The 18,004-nt window shown below is 36.3% G+C and overlaps 2 protein-coding genes across 5 annotated transcripts in view; one reads left to right on the forward strand and one right to left on the reverse strand.

The window, feature by feature from the left end:
- Atg4a (autophagy related 4A cysteine peptidase) overlaps nt 1-11,235 on the reverse strand; it is a 58,398-nt gene extending 47,163 nt beyond the window's left edge. The window contains exons 1-2 of one of the 2 annotated variants that reach the window (XM_074063555.1): nt 11,090-11,235; nt 8,451-8,627 (exon numbers count right to left, since the gene is read on the reverse strand). In XM_074063555.1, the coding sequence (XP_073919656.1) occupies nt 8,451-8,627; nt 11,090-11,111 (199 nt within the window). In that variant the 5' untranslated portion in view covers nt 11,112-11,235. The remainder of the gene's footprint in view (nt 1-8,450; nt 8,628-11,089) is intronic. The other variant, XM_074063554.1, reaches the window with a different exon arrangement.
- Nucleotides 8,667-17,090, forward strand: Psmd10 (proteasome 26S subunit, non-ATPase 10). Of its 3 annotated transcripts, none has more exons than XM_074063557.1 (5): nt 8,667-8,853; nt 11,219-11,317; nt 12,494-12,640; nt 12,732-12,819; nt 14,787-14,881. In XM_074063557.1, exons 1-5 carry the CDS (start codon nt 8,740-8,742, stop codon nt 14,864-14,866), a joined length of 528 nt encoding a protein of 175 aa, XP_073919658.1. In that variant the 5' UTR covers nt 8,667-8,739; the 3' UTR covers nt 14,867-14,881. The 3 variants fall into 3 exon arrangements, with proteins under 3 accessions (XP_073919658.1, XP_073919657.1, XP_073919659.1); XM_074063556.1 differs by lacking the exon at nt 14,787-14,881 and adding an exon at nt 16,067-17,090 and having other exon boundaries at nt 8,676-8,853; nt 12,732-12,898; XM_074063558.1 differs by lacking the exon at nt 14,787-14,881 and adding an exon at nt 16,067-16,209 and having other exon boundaries at nt 8,677-8,853.
- Nucleotides 17,091-18,004: the final 914 nt, after the last annotated feature.

Consider the following 18,004-nt stretch of genomic DNA (forward strand, 5'->3'; position numbering starts at 1 on the left):
AAATGAATCTATGTATATCAAAATAATACAGAACTATACACAATGTTTCATATGTTAGTCAGTGTTCCACCACTGTGACAAATACATGAGAAAACAACATAAAGGAAGAAAGTTTATTTTGGCTCACAGTTTCAGAGGTTTCAATCCGTGGCCAGCTGGCTTTATTGCTTTGGGCCTGAGGTGATAAAACATCATGATGGAAGGGCATGGAACGGAGAAAACTGCTGGCAGCCAGGAAGCAGAGACATACAAGATGAGGCCAGGGACAAGACATGCCCTTCAAAGGCACACTCCCAGTGACCTACTTCCTCCAACCAGGCCTCATTTCCTAATATTCCATTGAGTATGAACTCATCTATGGATGAAGTTAGAGCCCTCATAATCCAATCCCCACCAAATAGTGCCACCAGCTAGGAACTAAGCTTCAACACATGAGCCTTTTAGGAGATATATAAAATCTAAACCACAACATTCCAATATCAATTTCCTGGTTTTGATACTGTATTAAAATTATGTATAATATAATGATTGAGATAACCTAGATGAAGATTTTATAGAACCTTTCTGTCTTTTCTGCAACTTCTTGTGGATCTTTTACTATTCATAATAAATATTTTTAAAGAAACCACTTATAAAGCAAATAACTCAGAAACAAGGGTGTAAAAGATAAAATTCAGTGAGTAAATAAAATGCTTTCTTATAATAGCTTACAAGAGTATGCCAGTTTTATGAAAGGATAGATTTTAAATGGAAATAGTTTGTATAGACCAGTGACATATAACACCAAAGATATTTTAACAGTAGGATTAAAAAATATGCAACTTAAAATATTATAGCACATATTAAAACACCTCATCTTAAATCAAGCAGCTGGTAATTGTGAAGAGCTGGCAATAAGTCACAAAAATTACATTTATAAATAATGAAAACTATTGCAAAGGATTATCAGGCCAGTTGTTCAAACCTTATCTAGTTAGCAGTAAAAATGGAGGAGTTTCATGCTCAATGACCCGAACCTATTCCTGTAACTGTCATACAGTTAATTGATTTGCATACATTCTGTGTATGGTGTCCCCAGGTTGCTTTCACTATAGAAACTGTGCTGTGGAAAGAATATTTGCATTGGGTAAAGTTATTTTTAAATTAATTGGAAAGGAATGAGTGGGGGATTACCTCTCTCTACATGGTCCAAAATGATAACTAGCCATATGAAGCTATTTAAATTTCAAAAAATTAAAATTAAATAAAATTTAAAATCCAACTCCTAAACACACTTTAGGTGCTCAATAGCCATATGTGGCTACTGGCTACCATAGGAGAACAGTACAGACATAGACTGTACTGCTCTAGAGCATGAAAAACATGTCATTTCCCCACAATCAGGCAGAGTTACAGCCAAAGAACTCTGACAGGAATTGGCATTGCATTATCTGGGGTTTGCATTTACACATAATTACATCTTCAGCAATATTTAGCAGTATGTTAACAGTGGTCATGTGGTAGGGTTCAGGCGGTGGGGGTGGAAATAGGTCCGAATTTCTATTTTTAGCTCCAACTTTTACTAATGTTTCTTCACTTCTCTGAGCTTGTTTTCCCATTTTAAAAACGTAGGAGCTGACCGATCTCATGGGGTTGTTGTAAGGATTACAGGAGACAAGCTCAATATCTGATATATGTGATCTATAAATGCTAGTTGTTATTAGTATTACCCTTTATGTATAGAAGGTTAACTTGGCTGGTTCTAGGACCTAGAATCTAGGTGACCAGTGAAAAGGCAATAGAGAACATTCAATCATATGAGAAGCAAGGGAGTCAGACCCTAACAGGGCCCTCTTTGTCCCTTGATGAACATGAACAGCAACTACATTGTTCCTCCATAACTTGGGGCCACCAACAAAAAAGATGAGGCCTTCTCCAGTAAGATCCATTTATCTTGCATCTTTCAAAAAGCCAAGGAGTACTTACCCTTGACCTGAAAGGACTCAGAATCAATTAAGATTTAATTGCCATGTCTATCAAATAAAATAAAAGCACATTATACTGCCTATAAAAGATTCCTCAAACAAGTCGCTCAATAGGAAATGCATTTGGAATTATTTTTTCAAAAGCTGCTCCTAGCAATCAGATCCAATTCCTTGATATGGCGACTGTACCCAATCTACTGTACCAATCCACTGTGAATACCATACAAGAGGCCTAATGCATCCCCATAATAAACTGTATAAATATTTACCAAACATCTACTACATACAGGGCACTTTTGCTCTACATCAGCATTTAGCAAATTATGTCTAGAATGCTAAATTCAGTCCATCTTGTATTGTACAAGGTAAGAGTGATTTTAACACTTTAAAATGGTTTGAAGAAAAGCCTTTAACCACTATTATTGAACATTGATTGGCTTTGGAATTAACTTTTGCTGCAGACTTGACAATGATTCTTAGTTAATTCAACCTAAAATTACAAGGTAAAATAATGTTTATATGTGAAATTTAACCTGTAGTGAAATCATTTTAATAACTAACATTGGTTAAAATAATGTCAAGATGCTTTATATACTTCCTATGCTGTGACAAGTCACACAACAAAAGCATAATGGGATACCACTTCACACCCACTACAACGGCTGTAATAAAAAGGAAAGATATTGATGAGTATTGATAAAGATGTAGAGAAATGTGAATCCTCATTACATTACTGGGAGAAAAGTAAAATGGTATAGCCACTTGGCACTCTGTCACTTCTGCAAAAAGTTAAATATAGAGTTACCATATGACCCAGCAATTCTACTCCTAGATATGTACCCAAGAGAAATGAAAACATATCTGAATGGAAACTTGTACACTAATGTTTATAGCAGCAATATTCATAACAACTAAATGTGATAAACCCAAATGCCCATAAACTGATGAATAAGTAAGTAAAATGTTCATGAAATGGAATATTATTCATCTATAAAAAGGAATGAAGTAATGACACATGCTATGATTTGGATAAACTTTATAAACAGTATGCTAAGTGAAAAAAAGCCAGACAAAAAAGACAACATATTTTATTATCCTATTTATACAAAATGCCCAGAAAATGAAAACCCATAGAAACATAAAATGGACTATTGGTTGCCTTGGACTTAGGGTAGAAATGGGGAGTGACTGAAAATAGGCATAAAGCTTCTTTCTTAGGTTATGGAAATGATTTAAAATAGGATTGTGGTGGTAGTAAAAGAACTCTACAAATACTTATAAACATTAAATTGTATAATTAAGGACTGGGGGCTTGATTCAAGTGATAGAGCAAGACCCCGAGTTCAGTCCCAGTACTGCAGAAAATATAATACAAATATAAATAAATTGTGCACTTTAAAATTACAAGGTCAGAAATAAATTCATGAACAGAGTTTTTTCAAAGGAAGAATCCCAAATGGCCAAAACATAAACACATAAAGAAATGCTCAACATCCCTGGTCATAAAGGAAATGCAAATCAAAACCCTGTTAAGATTCCACCTTATTCCTGTTAGAACGGTTATCATCAGGAACACAAACAGCAACAAATGTTGGTGAGGATGTGGGGGAAAAGGACTCCTCATACACTGCAGGTGTGAATATAAATTATTACAACCACTATGGAAAATGGTATGGAGGCGCCTCAAAAAACTAAAAAATAGAGTTGACATATGATCCAGCAGTACCACTCCTGGTGATATACCTGAAGGAATGTAATTCAGATTACAATAAAGGCACCTGCACACTCATGTTTATTGCAGCATTATTCACAATAGGTAAACTATGGAAATAGCCAAGATGCCCTACTATTGATGAATGGATTAAGAAAATGTGGTATATATACACACTTTTGTGTATATATATATATATACACTTTTGTAATACGATGGAATTTTATTCAGTCATAAAGAAGAATGAAATTTTGTCATTTGCAGACAAATGGATAGAACTGGAGAACATCATCTTAAGTGAAGTTATCCATGTTCAGAAAGCCAAAGGCCGCATGTTTTCTTTCATATGTGGAATATAGACCTAATACAAATGCAAGCAATGTTATGAAAAACAGGTCACACTAAGGGAGGTCACTAATGGGAGAGGGAGGGTAAAAGAAGGTGAATATGGTTGATGTACTTCCTATACAAGAACAAACATTGAAGTTTTAAAATTGTTGATATCACCATAAGAAGGGGACTAAGGTAGAAAGAAGAAAAATAGAGGTGAGGAACCAATGCAGGCTATAATACATACATACATACATAGAAATGTTATACTGAAATTCCCTGTATAGATATCTTAAACAAACAAAGATATCTTTTTCAAAAACAGAGAACAGGAAGGTAAAACAGGACCTGTCTGGGGGGTGGTTCCAGTGGGAGAAGGGAGGATATAAGGAACGGGTTTAGGAGAGAGAATGTGGTAGAAATACTATGTACTCATGTGTGAAAATGGAAAATGAGACTTGTTGAAACTATTCCAGGAATGAGGGGAAGAGGGGATAAAGGAGAATGATGAAGGATGTGAATTCAACTATGATATATTCTAAGAACTTTTGTAAATGTCACATTGTACCCCTAGTACAACATGATAATAAAAATGTAAAACAAAATAAGAGAAATAATTTCAGTAGTTTTTCAAGAGCTTGGAATATAGGGAGAGAAGTGGCCACAAAGGAGCATGAGAAAACATTTGGGAATTATGGAAATACTGTGCATGTTGATTGTGGTGGTAGTGGTTTTACAACAGTACATATTTATATCCAAGTGCATTGAACTTTCCATCTGAACAGGGTGAGACTTACTGTGTGAAAATTATACCACAAAAAACTGGTATAACTTTTAAGAAAATTATACTTTTTTTTCTTTTCTAAGAAAATTATACTTTTAACAAAAGTTTTAACTTTTAACAAATGTTAAAACAAGAAGCAAGATCTCCATTCCCACACAAATTTGCAGCATATATATTTTCCACATTCAAACTGCAGTTCCAACAACAGTTTTTGGACCTTGAGGCAAATGAAAAGGGTATTTTCATATTCTAAAATCCTTTTAACTATGTAATTGAAGAGCTTTAACCAATCTTCAGTTGGAAGTGACTAATCTGTGATGTAATGACATATCAATAGGCAAATATTAAGAAAATATCTAACAGAATTCTAACCTAAGCAGTGAATATGCTCAATTAAAATCATATGCTTGTGTACTCTTGATAGTATATGATGAGAATGGCATTTTATCTCTGTAGATTTTCTCCAAAAACTATAACCTAACTCTAATCACAAGAAATATATCAGACAAATCCAAATTGAGGGATCTTCTCAACAGTATCAATGTCATCAAAGCAAGCAAGTTCTGAGAAACTGCCACAAGTCAATAGAGGCTAAAGAGACAGAATGACTGAATATAATATAGTATCATGGATAGAATACTGCACAAACAAACTATGAATTTGGAATAAAGTGTTGTGTGTAGTTCATAGTAATACACCAATGTGAGTTTATCATTTGCAACAAACAGAAAGTAATGATGTGAGACGTTAATGATAGGAGATTTAGCAAAAGGTACTGGAACAATTTTGATATGCATATGAAAAAATATGAACATACATATCTTCACCTAGCATCATACAGCAGAATTAACTCAAAATGAATCATAGACATAAATGTAAGAGAGAAAACGGTAAAAATTCTAGAAGAACATTGTTCAAATCTTGGATTAAGCAGGCTTATTAGGCACAACACTAAAAGCATGGCCCATAAAAGAAACAAAAATAATAAATTGGACCTCATCAAAATTCAAAACTTTTTCACTTAAAAAGACACCATTAAAAAAGGAACAGGGGGGTCTGAGGATGTAGCTCAGTGGTACAGTACTTGCCTAGCATGCACTAGACCTTAGGTTCAGTACTGCAAAAATAAAGAGGTATTCAAAAAAAAAAAAGGAAAAGGACCAGTTATGGTGGTACACACCTGTAATCCCAACACTCAGGAAATGGAGTCAGGAGGATGGCAAGTTTGAAGCTTGCCTGGCCTGCTATAAGACCTGTCTCAAAATAAAAAAAAAAGAAGGAAAAGACAAAAGCAAGTATTTGCATACCACATATCATATACCTGGCAGGGATGTGTATCTAAAATATATAAACCCTTCTTACAACTCAACAATAACAAAAAATTTAAATGGAAAAAGATATGAATAGACACTTCAATGTAGAAGATATACGCATGGCTAGTATGCATATGAAAAGATACTCACCATCTTTAGTCATTAAGGAAACACAAATTTAAACCACAATGAATTATCAGTTCACACCCACTCAAAATGGCTATAATTTAAAAAAACACAAAGTTGGGTATGGTACTGCATGTCTGTAATCGCAGTCCTGGAGAGGCTGAAACTGAGGCTAGAGGATTGTGGGTTTGAGGCCAGCCCGGGTTACGGACACCCTGTCTCAATAAAACAAAGCAAAGCAAAGCAAAACAGAACAAAAGCAGTCAAAAAAATGTTGCTGAGGCTGTGGAGCAACCGGAACCCTCATACACAGCTAGTGGAAATGAAAAATGATGCTTCTACTTTGAAAAATAGTTTTGTAGTTTCTGGAAAAGTTACACATAAAATATCCCTATGCCATAGTAATCCCACCCTTAAGTTTCTACCAAAGAAAAATGAAAACATATGTCCACATGAAGATTTGCATGCACATGTTCTTAGCAGCATTAGTCAGAACAGTCAGCAATTGGAAACAACCTAAATTTCTATTAACTGGTGATTAGAGAGACAAAAATGTGTTGTGTATAAAACAGAATACTATGCAGCAATAAAAAAGAAGTGCTTATACATGCCACAATATGGTTGAACCTCAAAAAGTGAAAAAAGCCAGACACAAAAGACCACATATTTACATGAAATATCCAGAATAGGCAAATTTAGAAAAAACGAAGAGTACATTAGCAGTTGCCTGAGCTGGGAATGCTAATGAGGATTAACTGTAAGTAGAAACGAGATCTTTCTGGGAAGATGAAAGTGTTCTAAAACTGATTTATGGTGATAGCTGCATCACTCTGTAAACTTACTAATAATCATGTAATTATAGGTAAATTTTATTTATTTTTGTTTGCTTTTTTGTGATGCTGGCCAGTGAACCAAGTGCCTCATGTATGCCAGGCAAGCACTCTACTACTGAGCTATACCCCCAACCATAGATCTATGAAGATATATCTTTTAAAAACCTGTTGAAATAGAAAAAAACAGGAGGGGACCCTAGGTGAAGGATATATGGGAACTTTGCACTAACTGTGCAACTTTTCTATGAACGTAAAAACTACTTTGAAATTTCAAAAAATTTAAACAAAAATTAAAAAGCATATGTTCATGGATTGATATCAGTGTTCAGCAGTACCTACCTGTGAAAGGACATTTTCAAATATGAAGTAGATAAAAATAGGTAAAATGTCATTAACAGATGAAACTTTGGAATCAATTTTGATGATAGAGAATAATAACTTTGAGCCCTAATTGAGCAAAATGTTATTTGCCCCCTCAAAGTCCATTCTTCTCATTAGTTATTACAAAAAAAGTATTCAACTATTATTATATTTTAAATTTAATCAATAAACATTTGCTTAAACTGTTTTCTCTCTTGTCATATAAGTACTTACAAAATCTCCTCGACTTTACTTTTAGATCTGCGAAGCCTCAGATATTTACTATCTGGCTTTTACAAAAAATTTAGCAAGCCCTATTCTACACCATAACAGGATAAACATCAATATAACCAGTCCCTTTCTTGAAAGTATTCTTATCATTAACTTTGACATAATGTCCTTCTTGATATGCCCTATAAAGGATAAGCCTTGCATCTGTTCTGCTCTAACACTATTTGTGATTTCCACTAAAAAAAAAAAACACTATTAACTTAATAGGTCTAGCAAAGCCTCCATGCCATCGTCATTACTGTGATATTAAAGTGCCAACACCATTCCACGCTATCCCTAAGTTGACCCTCATCAAGTGGTGATGTAACCAGACTACAAACTCACTGAGGTCTCTTAGATATCAAATGGCTCACACAGCATCACACCCTGCCTTTGGCATCACCCTGGCACATCACCTTAGCATGGTGTCATATGCTGTCACTGCTGTGGCAGTACTCTGCTCTGATGCCACTCCGGCTAGATGTTAGCATAATTAACCCCTGCTTCTTTCCACTGGGCGGCAGAGGGAGGGGGAGGGTAGCCACAGTCACTGGTTAGAGCCAGGAGGTAGTATTCAGCTCCAACTGTTGTCCCTTCCGCCTGCCACTGCAGGTCAGGGCCCCGAGAGACAGGATTTTTAGGCTCTTGTAACTCTCTTGCCTTGCCCCTGCACCCATTTCGTGTGCTCGATTAATGGCCCAACACCGATCACCTACCCCAGCTCTTTCACACAGTTCCACAAGAAGCCGCTCCCCTTACCTGACTCCATTCTCCAGCTGTCATCCTGGGCCAATTCCACCGGCAACTTGACTACGGCGTTCGCATGGGATCCTGGGACTTGTAGTTCTCCACTGCTAGGGGCCGAGTCTGAGAGGACAGCAAAAACACCTCCCCGCCCAGAACTGTCCTCAAACTGCAACTCCCAGAAGCCACGCTCTGTGGGAAAAGAAACACAGGAAGGAGAAGGATCTGTGATTGGTGGAGCTGCAGGAGCCGGCGACGTGAGGCGGAAGTTGCTTGCGTTTCACGGAGATCCTGGGAAAGCGAAATGGAGGTTTGTGTGTCTAACCTAATGGTCTGCAACCTGGCCTATACCGGGAAGCTGGTGGAGTTGAAGGAGAGCATCCTGGCCGATAAATCCCTGGCTACTAGAACCGACCAGGTAAAGCAGCATCAGGGCTTATCCGCAGCAGGTGGCGTGAGTGAAGCCCTACTTGGCTTCCCAGGCCCGGCCCTAAAGAGGGACAGATCCCGCCCTAGCCTCCTCATCCCTATTCCGGGGTCACCTCAGGACTCGCTATCCGGCTGCCGCAGCCATAGCCCCACAAACCTCAGGGTTGTTTTTTTTTTTTTTTTTTTTGGCCGGGTGCTTAGCTCTCCAAGTGTTGGATATTTCTAGAACATAGACCGCATTTCTCAGAAATGCCCAATCTTTGAAATAGACGTGCGCAGGGAGGAAAGCTTTTCATAGGGATTTCTTTAACTTTACTAGTAATTAAATATATTTAATGGAACTTGTGTAACTGAACTTCTGAGCCAGACAGTTTGCGAGGAGCTGGGGGTCTAGTGGAAAAAAAAAAGCAGACATTAATAAGATAATCACAAAAAATAGGTCCAATTGCAAATTTTAAATACCCGAGAGTTTACATGATGCTTTCAGAGCATGTAATGGGAGGACCTGATGCAAATGTCGTGGTAGTTGGAAAAACCTTTGCAAAGAAGGGAAGTTGGAGGAGGAGTGAGATTTCCATGGTGAATGAATGAACAGAGGTGAACAAAACTGAATGGACATTAGGAAGTGTTTCTGTTCTGTTCAAAGAACCTTCATGCATATATCATGACTTTCAAGAAAAATTCATACTGCCATCAGTAAGGCAACAAATATACATAGATTGCCTCCTGTCAGGCACTGTGCTAAGAACGAGCAACACAGTGCCCCACACTTACAGATCTCCATTTTGTGTCTTTTGGGAGATATTTCAAAATCAGGAGACTGGTTTCTCTTTTCTGGAACTTTGCCTTATTACCCAACCTGAAAATGCCCTGCCTTTACCTAATTTACCTTCGTTGTGGTCTGGTAATGTTTAATAATAATTTAGATTTAATAATTCATATTAAAATTTATAATCCATTGAAAATTTAAGCATTCTTCAATCAAGTCAATGACACAAAAACAGGGGACTTACTCAGGATCAAGGAACTTAAAAAACATAACAACCAAGTGCTATTTATGGACCTTGTGTGGATGCTGATTTAAACCAACTGCAAAAAGACATTTGGGGGACAGTTGGGGAAATCTTAATGGAGACTGAGTACTAGATGTTCCTAAGGAACTAATGTTAATTGTATTTTTATTTGATTAATTTTCTTTAAGACAAGGTCTCCCTATGAAGCCCAGGCTGTCCTCAGACTCATGATCCTCCTCCAGCCTCCAGAGGGCTGGGAGATGTGCACTACCATACCCAGCCAAGACTTAATGTTAATTTTAATAGGTATAAAAATGGTCTTGTAGTTATGTTAAAAAGAACTCTTTTCTTTTTTAGGTGCCAAAATACTTAAGGGATCAATACCTTGGGTTTGTTTTTTAAAAACCTCAACAAGGAAAGAAAAAACTAGACTGAAGCAAATGTGGAAAGATATTTATTATTAAATCTAGTTATAGGCATGTGAATCTCTATTACATTCCCTCTATTTTATGTGAGTTTGAAAGAAAGTTTAAAGTGCCACTTTCCAGGCTGAAAATGCAGTTCAGTGGCTGAGTGCTTGCCTAGCACACAGGTAGCCCTAGATTCAATCCCCAGCTGTGCCCCCACACACACAAAAAACCCACTTTCTATTACACAGGGCTGACTAAGAAATCTAACGATCAACATAAATAAGGACTCTTTTTGAGAAAGACAACTCCTGACTTATTTTAAAAGAGTAGTTTTGTTGCAATCTAATTCTGTGTGTGGCTTATTTCTTTAAATGGTTATATAGATAATCTGAACTCATTTTATGAACATTTCTTCCCCCATAAGATTCACATGTTCTTTCTAGAACATCTAACTTGAAGTCAGTGTGGTAGTAGACAATTCAGAGTCAGACAGACATTAAATAAGTTGTGTGACCTTGGCCAAATTGTTTACCCTAAGGAGTCTTAGTTTCCTTATCTATAAAATGGGAATGTTTGCCACTGTGTAGGATGGTAAGAGTTAAATGAGGTGATGCATCTAAAAGTCCTAGCACAGTGCCTGACATAGGAATATAGAAATAATGTAATAGTAAACAGCTGAATCAATGCTTTCATGACTGCATTCTGCCTAGAATTACTTAGGTTCACTGATGTTATACACCTCATGTTACTGAAACCTTGGCCTCTGTTATACTATTAAATAATATGATTTAAAGTTACCCACCTGAGGATCCAATGTTCTCCATTTCTGTGCTCGTATTATAGGTTTGCCAGCACCAGTATTTTTTTCTGCTTTTTTGCCTTCTATTTCTCTTCAGGAATGTTGATCATAGTGTTTCTGTTTCCGGTGTAGGACAGCAGAACTGCATTGCACTGGGCATGTTCAGCCGGACATACAGAAATTGTTGAATTCTTGCTACAACTTGGAGTGCCAGTGAATGATAAAGATGATGTGAGTACTCTGCAAAGTTGATAAATTCTCAGTTATCTTTAGACTCCAGGCTAGTGTTTACTGAAGCCTTAGTATTAAGCACATAAACAAAATTGTAACTTTTACAACTAGCAAGTTATAGAATGGCCCTGGTGATCAAGCATGAGAGTACCGGTAGTGTTATTTTAGAATGGTAATCATATTCCATGATTCAGGGTAAAAATACAGATGAGGGATTATTACTGTGAACTCTTAAGGACTGCAAACCCTTTTTATTATGTTGAAATTTTTTGGTGAGTAGTGCCTGAATAATGAGAGCATAGGTATATTTAATAGGTATAGGTATATGTAATATATGTAATAGAGAGATTATTACATATAGTGATCTCTATATGTAATATAGAGATTTGTGAAAAATACGAATGGTGCCTCTTTTGTAGGCAAAGATTGCCTTTCAGAGATTCTTACTGAAGTGATATAATAGGAAAGAAAAAGTTTTGTGAGAGAATTTTTGAATAAAGTAAGGTATATCAGTTTGCTAAAATAATATGCAACAATAAAGTTATAATCCAAATAATGATGTAAAAAAACTCTCACAATATAATGATAAGTGCAAATTGTGGGAAGTATAGGTCACAAAACTTTATATCCTCTGATCCCAATTTTTATATGAGAAAACACATTAGTACTAGACTTCTATATCATTATGCCTGTGTTATAGGATTGTGGGTAGCTTGTGTGTGTGTGTGTGTGTGTGTGTGTGTAGTACTAGAGAGTGAACTCAGGACTTCATGATTTCTGGGCAAGTGCTGTACCACTTGAGCCATGCTCTAGTCCTTTAGTTTGTTTTCAGATAAAGTCTCAGGCTTTTGCCAAGGTTGGCCTGAGAGCTCTATCCTTCTACCTCCACCTACCTAGTAGCTGGGATTAAAGATGTGAACTACCATGCCTGCCTTGTTTTTGTTTATTTATTTATTTTGAGATAGAGGCTAGTTGACCCTGAACCTCAATCTTCTTATCTCTGCCTCTTGAGTAGGGATTTTCTTTTTTATACACTCTGGCTTCCAGATTTTCCACAGTGCTTAATGAGGGGGTGGGGGGGAATAATGTTTTTTAATTACTCACACAAACTGTTGGTAAACCCTGCATAAATGTTAGCCATAACACCTGTGCCTTTTCTCCCCACCTCTTCTGCAGGCAGGTTGGTCTCCTCTTCATATTGCTGCTTCTGCTGGCCGGGATGAGATTGTAAAAGCCCTTCTGGGAAAAGGTGCTCAAGTAAATGCTGTCAATCAAAATGGCTGTACTCCCCTACATTACGCTGCTTCAAAAAATAGGCATGAGGTATGATTCTACCCCTGGGCTACTTCTGTTGAGTTCTGATTGTGTACACAGACACAGACAGTTTTACATTGTATTCTTTCTGTATTTGCAGATTGCTGTCATGTTACTAGAAGGGGGGGCTAATCCAGATGCTAAGGACCATTATGAGGCTACAGCAATGCACCGGGCAGCAGCCAAGGGTAACTTGAAGATGATTCATATTCTTCTGTACTACAAAGCATCCACAAACATCCAAGACACTGAGGGTAACACTCCTCTGTAAGTGACAAGTAGCAGTCATTTGTATTCTACGTGACATTAGCCCTCTTGAAGTAATCCTTACATGTTGTTTCATTTTTAATTCTGCTTTTAAATGCAATACCTGTTAATGGCAAAAAAATTGAAAGTACAACAGAGCATTAACATAAAAATAAAAATTGCCTATAATTTTGCCACCCAGAAATAACACCTGATAACATTTTTATGTATTTCCCCCAGTCTTTTATATGCAAATGTGTATATTTTGCATTTATATATTAGCAAAATTGGAGTCATAGAATATATGTAGTTGTATATCTTTTTAATCTCAGTATATTGTGAAAATTTCCTAATGCCATTAAATACATTTGAAACATTTTTAATAGCTCTGTACAATTCCATTTTATGCATGTGCCATAATTTACTTATTCCTCTATTACTGAATATTTAAATAATTTTGAGTTTTCCACTATTTTAGATAAATGCTACATTGGCCAATTTTGTTTAAAAACCTTTGGTCGTATTGCGATTTTTACCTTAATACAGACTCCTAGAAGTTGAATTGCTGACTCAACAAATCCACACATTTCAGGACTACTGTATAATACAAAATTGCTTCCAGAGGAGTTGTATCACATTAACCCTCCCAAGAGCATTTTAAGAGTCCCTATTCCCTCATCAGTTATCCTTTTGTTATGTGAAAAATGGTATTTTATGGTTATAATGTACATTTTTATTACTGATTTTGAAATTTATTAATGCCTGTGGCTTATTATATTTCTTCTCTGAACTGTAACTTTTATATCCTTTCTCTGTTTCCTTTTAGGGAATTAATTTGGTTTTCTTAGCTTTTAAGTGCTCTTGACTTGACATAATAAAAAATATTAGTTTTCTGCCATGTTAATTGAAAATATTTTTCCCAGTTTGTCTTTGCATTTTGTTCATATGCTTGTATTTCTTTCTTTTTTTATTTATTTGGTGAGACTGGGGTTTTGAAATCAGGGCTTTGCACTTGCAAAGCAGGTTCTCTACCACTTGAACCACACCTCCACTCCATTTTTGCTATAGTTATTTTGGAGATGGGATATTGAGAACTATTTGCCTGGGCTGCCTCAAACCTCAATCCTTCTGATCTTATCCTCCCAAGTAGCTAAGATGACAAGCGTGAGCCACTGGCACCAGGCTGTTCATAATTTTTTTAAATAGCAATAGTTTTCAATTTCTGTGTAGTCAAACCAATTAATCTTCCCTCATAACTAAAAAGTTCTTCCTTACCTGAAATTAGTTAAATATTCATCTATAGTTTAGGTTTTAAGGTTTCATTGGTCTTGATGGAGGATTTCTTGTTTTGTATTTAACACTTTTGGGTTTTTTGGGCAGTATTGTGGTGTGAACTCAGGGCCTTGTGCTTGCTAGGAAGGCACTCTATCACTTGAGTCACGACTCCATCCCTTTTTGCTTTAGTTATTTTTCAAATAGGGTCTTTTGTTTCTGCCTGGGACTGGCCTCATACCACAATTCTCCTACCTATGCCTTCCACATAGCTGGGATAAGAGGAGTACACCACCATGCTTAGGTTGTTTTTTTTGAGATGGGATCTCACTAGCTTTTTGCTGGGGCTGGCCTTGAACCTTAATTGTCCCCATCTCTGTTTTTTGAGTAGCTGGGATTGCCAGCATGTGCCATGTATTTAACTGCTAAATGCATCTGGAATTGATTTATGTGGATGACATAAAGCTAGCCTCTAGCTTCTACCCTCTACCTTAATATGTTTTTCACTGTACTTGGCTAGTTTTCTTCTTTGTTGAAAGATTACTTATTTTTTGAACCAGAAATCCTATGAGTCTTCCTTTTAACGTTTTCCAGTTTGACTTTAAAGCAACCTTTTTAAAAGTATTGTTCTTCCTAGGCGTGGTGGGTCTTACCTGTAATCCCAGCTACTTGAGAGGCAGAGATCAGGAGGATTGCAGTCCCCATCTCAACCAATAAAAGCTAGGTATGGTGGTATACACCTGTCATGTCAGTTATGCAGAAATTATCAATAGCATTGAGGTACAGGCCAGCCCAGGCATAAACACAAAACCCTATCTGAATATAACCAAAGCAGAAAGGGCTAGGGGGATGGCCCAAGTGGCAGAGCATCTTCCTAGGAAGTGCCCTAAGTTCAAACCCCAGTCCTGCAGCAAAAAGTATTATTTACATAACTCTTAGTGCAAAATATCTTTTCCATAGTTCTGAGTGACTCTATTTAGAAAGACATGTATATTCTACCTCCTTTATCTGTAACTTGGATGGCCTGGAGGAACTCTAAGAGTTAAGACAATATAGGATCTTAGGGAGAGAATAGGAATTAGGAATAGCTAGATGCTGTTTCTCTAGTCCAAACTCTGCCACTTCCCAACTATATAAGATATACATACTAAGTAACTTAACCTTCTTAACTTTTTTTTTTCTTTTTGATGGTACTAGGTTTTGAACTCAGGGCCTCACCTCACACTTGTAAGGCAGGCACTGTACCACTTAAGCCACTCTACCCAGCACCTTCTTGACTTTTAATTTCCTCATCTGTGAGGTTTAAATAAAATAACAAGTAACATGCCTAATACCCTACATGGCAAACTGTAAATGCATGACAAAGGTTAGTTGCTTTTCCTTTCCTGCCCAGTTTACTGCTCAGCCATGTCATCATAGCCATGAAATTTAACCTCTCACAGTTTTAACTGTAAAATAATGAAAATAATAATACCTTGATAATTTACCAGGTAATATATTGGTCAAATGAGATAAAATCTTTTCAACTGTTTTTTCCTAAATTCAAGTCATACATGTTGCTGTTAATATGTTGTGAATTGAAGTTTTTCTAAATTCTAACCCTGAATTATTATATATAGCATTAGGTAGGAGTAAACTACTAATAAACTCCATAAAATGAAGAAGTTGTATCTTATGCTGGCATTTAGATCCAATCATCTGTTGTAGTAGGACCAAGAATACGATTTATGATCTGGTATTATAAGGCTATGTTTGTGTGTTTTAACTTATAAACAGTCTTTCTCATACAAATTGATTTTCCTTTCCTCATTAAATAACTTCAGTAATGATATGCCATTTAGACTACTTACTGTTGAGATCTTAGCCAACACACAGACTTGGTAGTGATTAATTGGTCTTTGTGATCCCTGATTTCAGACACTTAGCCTGTGACGAGGAGAGACTGGAAGAAGCAAAACTGCTGGTGTCCAAAGGAGCAAGTATTTACATTGAGAATAAAGAAGAAAAAACACCCCTGCAAGTGGCCAAGGGTGGCTTAGGTTTCATGCTCAAGAGGATGGTGGAAGGTTAAGTAGTTTGGATTTATTCTTACTTTGTATGTTTTGTTGTCAACAGTGTCCTGGAAACTAATGTACTTGTGCACAAGGTATCATATATGAATGGTGAAGTTTTGTCACCTTCAAAATCATATAAACACATTGTATTGTTCCTAAAGAGGTACTTGTTCTAAGCTTACAACCTGTTTTCCAAGTATTGAATAACTGTTGAGCTTGTTCTACTGTTGTCATGTATTATTCTATATTGGATTTTTGGTTCATTTTGAGTGAGTGACTTCTGTAACTGTTGTGACTCTTGAGCACCCTCAAATGCATCTTCTCTCCTTCCGCCCATGAAACAGAAAAACCCCAAGAGCAATAGGCCAGTTGTTCTGTCGGGTGGTTCTAGGTGGAGTCCATATGTTCCTCTGTATCATTAAGACACCCTAACTTGTTTTCCAAACTCACTCAGAGACCTATGCCAATTATTTCTGTTTTTTCAACAATGAGGTTTATTTTACTTTTGTTATAGGAAGAATACTTGCATATTTTAGTAGACCAAAATTTAAGTTAGAGGGTATACTCTAAAATAATGAAGACAGGCAGAATGGCTCAAATATAAGAGCACCTGCATAGTGACCACGAGGCCCTGAGTTTAAACCCCAGTACCTCCCCCCACTACAAAAAATAAAATAATGAAGAACAATAGCCTGTGTACCCATATATCATTTTGATGAGCTGATTTTCCCTGAAGCAAGATGTATCATTTTTAAAAAGGAAATTTTAAGAGTATTTATATTGACTCACCTTGTATTGAAAAATTGCCACACTTGTTAAAATGATGTGTAACAAAAATGTATTTTGATTTGTATTTCAAAAACTATAAAAATAAAATGTTGAAAGAATCTCCCGATTTTTTTTTCATGTCAGTTATATATTCACTTATGGCTTGAAATCTTGAGTTAAAGACATTGCTCAGTTTGGGTAGCTCTAAAGACAATAAAATTAGTGGAGCTTAAACTTCAACTAAAAATCTTTAAAAATAGTAATCTTTTGAATTGCCAACTTTATATGGAACAACAGAAAGGAAATTAATGTAAACTTGAGCTCAATTTAAGGAAGTGTCTTAAAAGATTACTGAAATCCAAGTGGCTCTTCACATTATTTTTTAAGTTGAATTTTATGCTGGAAATACTGCTTGACTTGAAGTGATCCAGTTAAACCCACAAACCTGCATTCATTTTATGGCAAAGACTTAGTGACCAGTAACTAAAATGAGTTTCGAAAACATGAACTATGTCGTTGATATGCAGTACCTCTGTACATAAATATTTTGGATGCTGATATTTATAAACACCATTGAAGCATCTTCTTGTGAAACACATTTTTCTTTATTGAATGCTGGAGATAGAATTGATGATAGGGGAAATAATTTTATATCCAGTTTTTTTTTATTCAGAGAGTGAAGTTTTATCTAATGGGATTTGTTAGGAGTAAAGGCCTCAGGTAATTTCTGAGTAATTGCTTTGCTTTGCTTTGCTTTGCTTTGCTTTGCTTTGCTTTGTTTAGGACAGAATCTCGCTATATAGCCAAGCTGGCTTCAACTTGTGATCCTCTTGCCTTGGCCACTGGAGTATTGAGATTATAGACTTGTGCCACCATACCTGGCTGGCATCTTAAATTTAAGTGATTTGTTAGCCACATTTAAATCACTGATTTGTATAAAGTAAGGATATTAATGTTCTCATATTGATCAAATTCTTACTTTTCCCTGGTAGACCTGATAGCATTGAAGCTGGTTCAAAATTGACCTTAAGTT

The sequence above is a fragment of the Castor canadensis genome, chromosome X (assembly GCF_047511655.1).
Source record: "Castor canadensis chromosome X, mCasCan1.hap1v2, whole genome shotgun sequence".
In the NCBI taxonomy this organism is placed as follows: domain Eukaryota; kingdom Metazoa; phylum Chordata; class Mammalia; order Rodentia; family Castoridae; genus Castor; species Castor canadensis.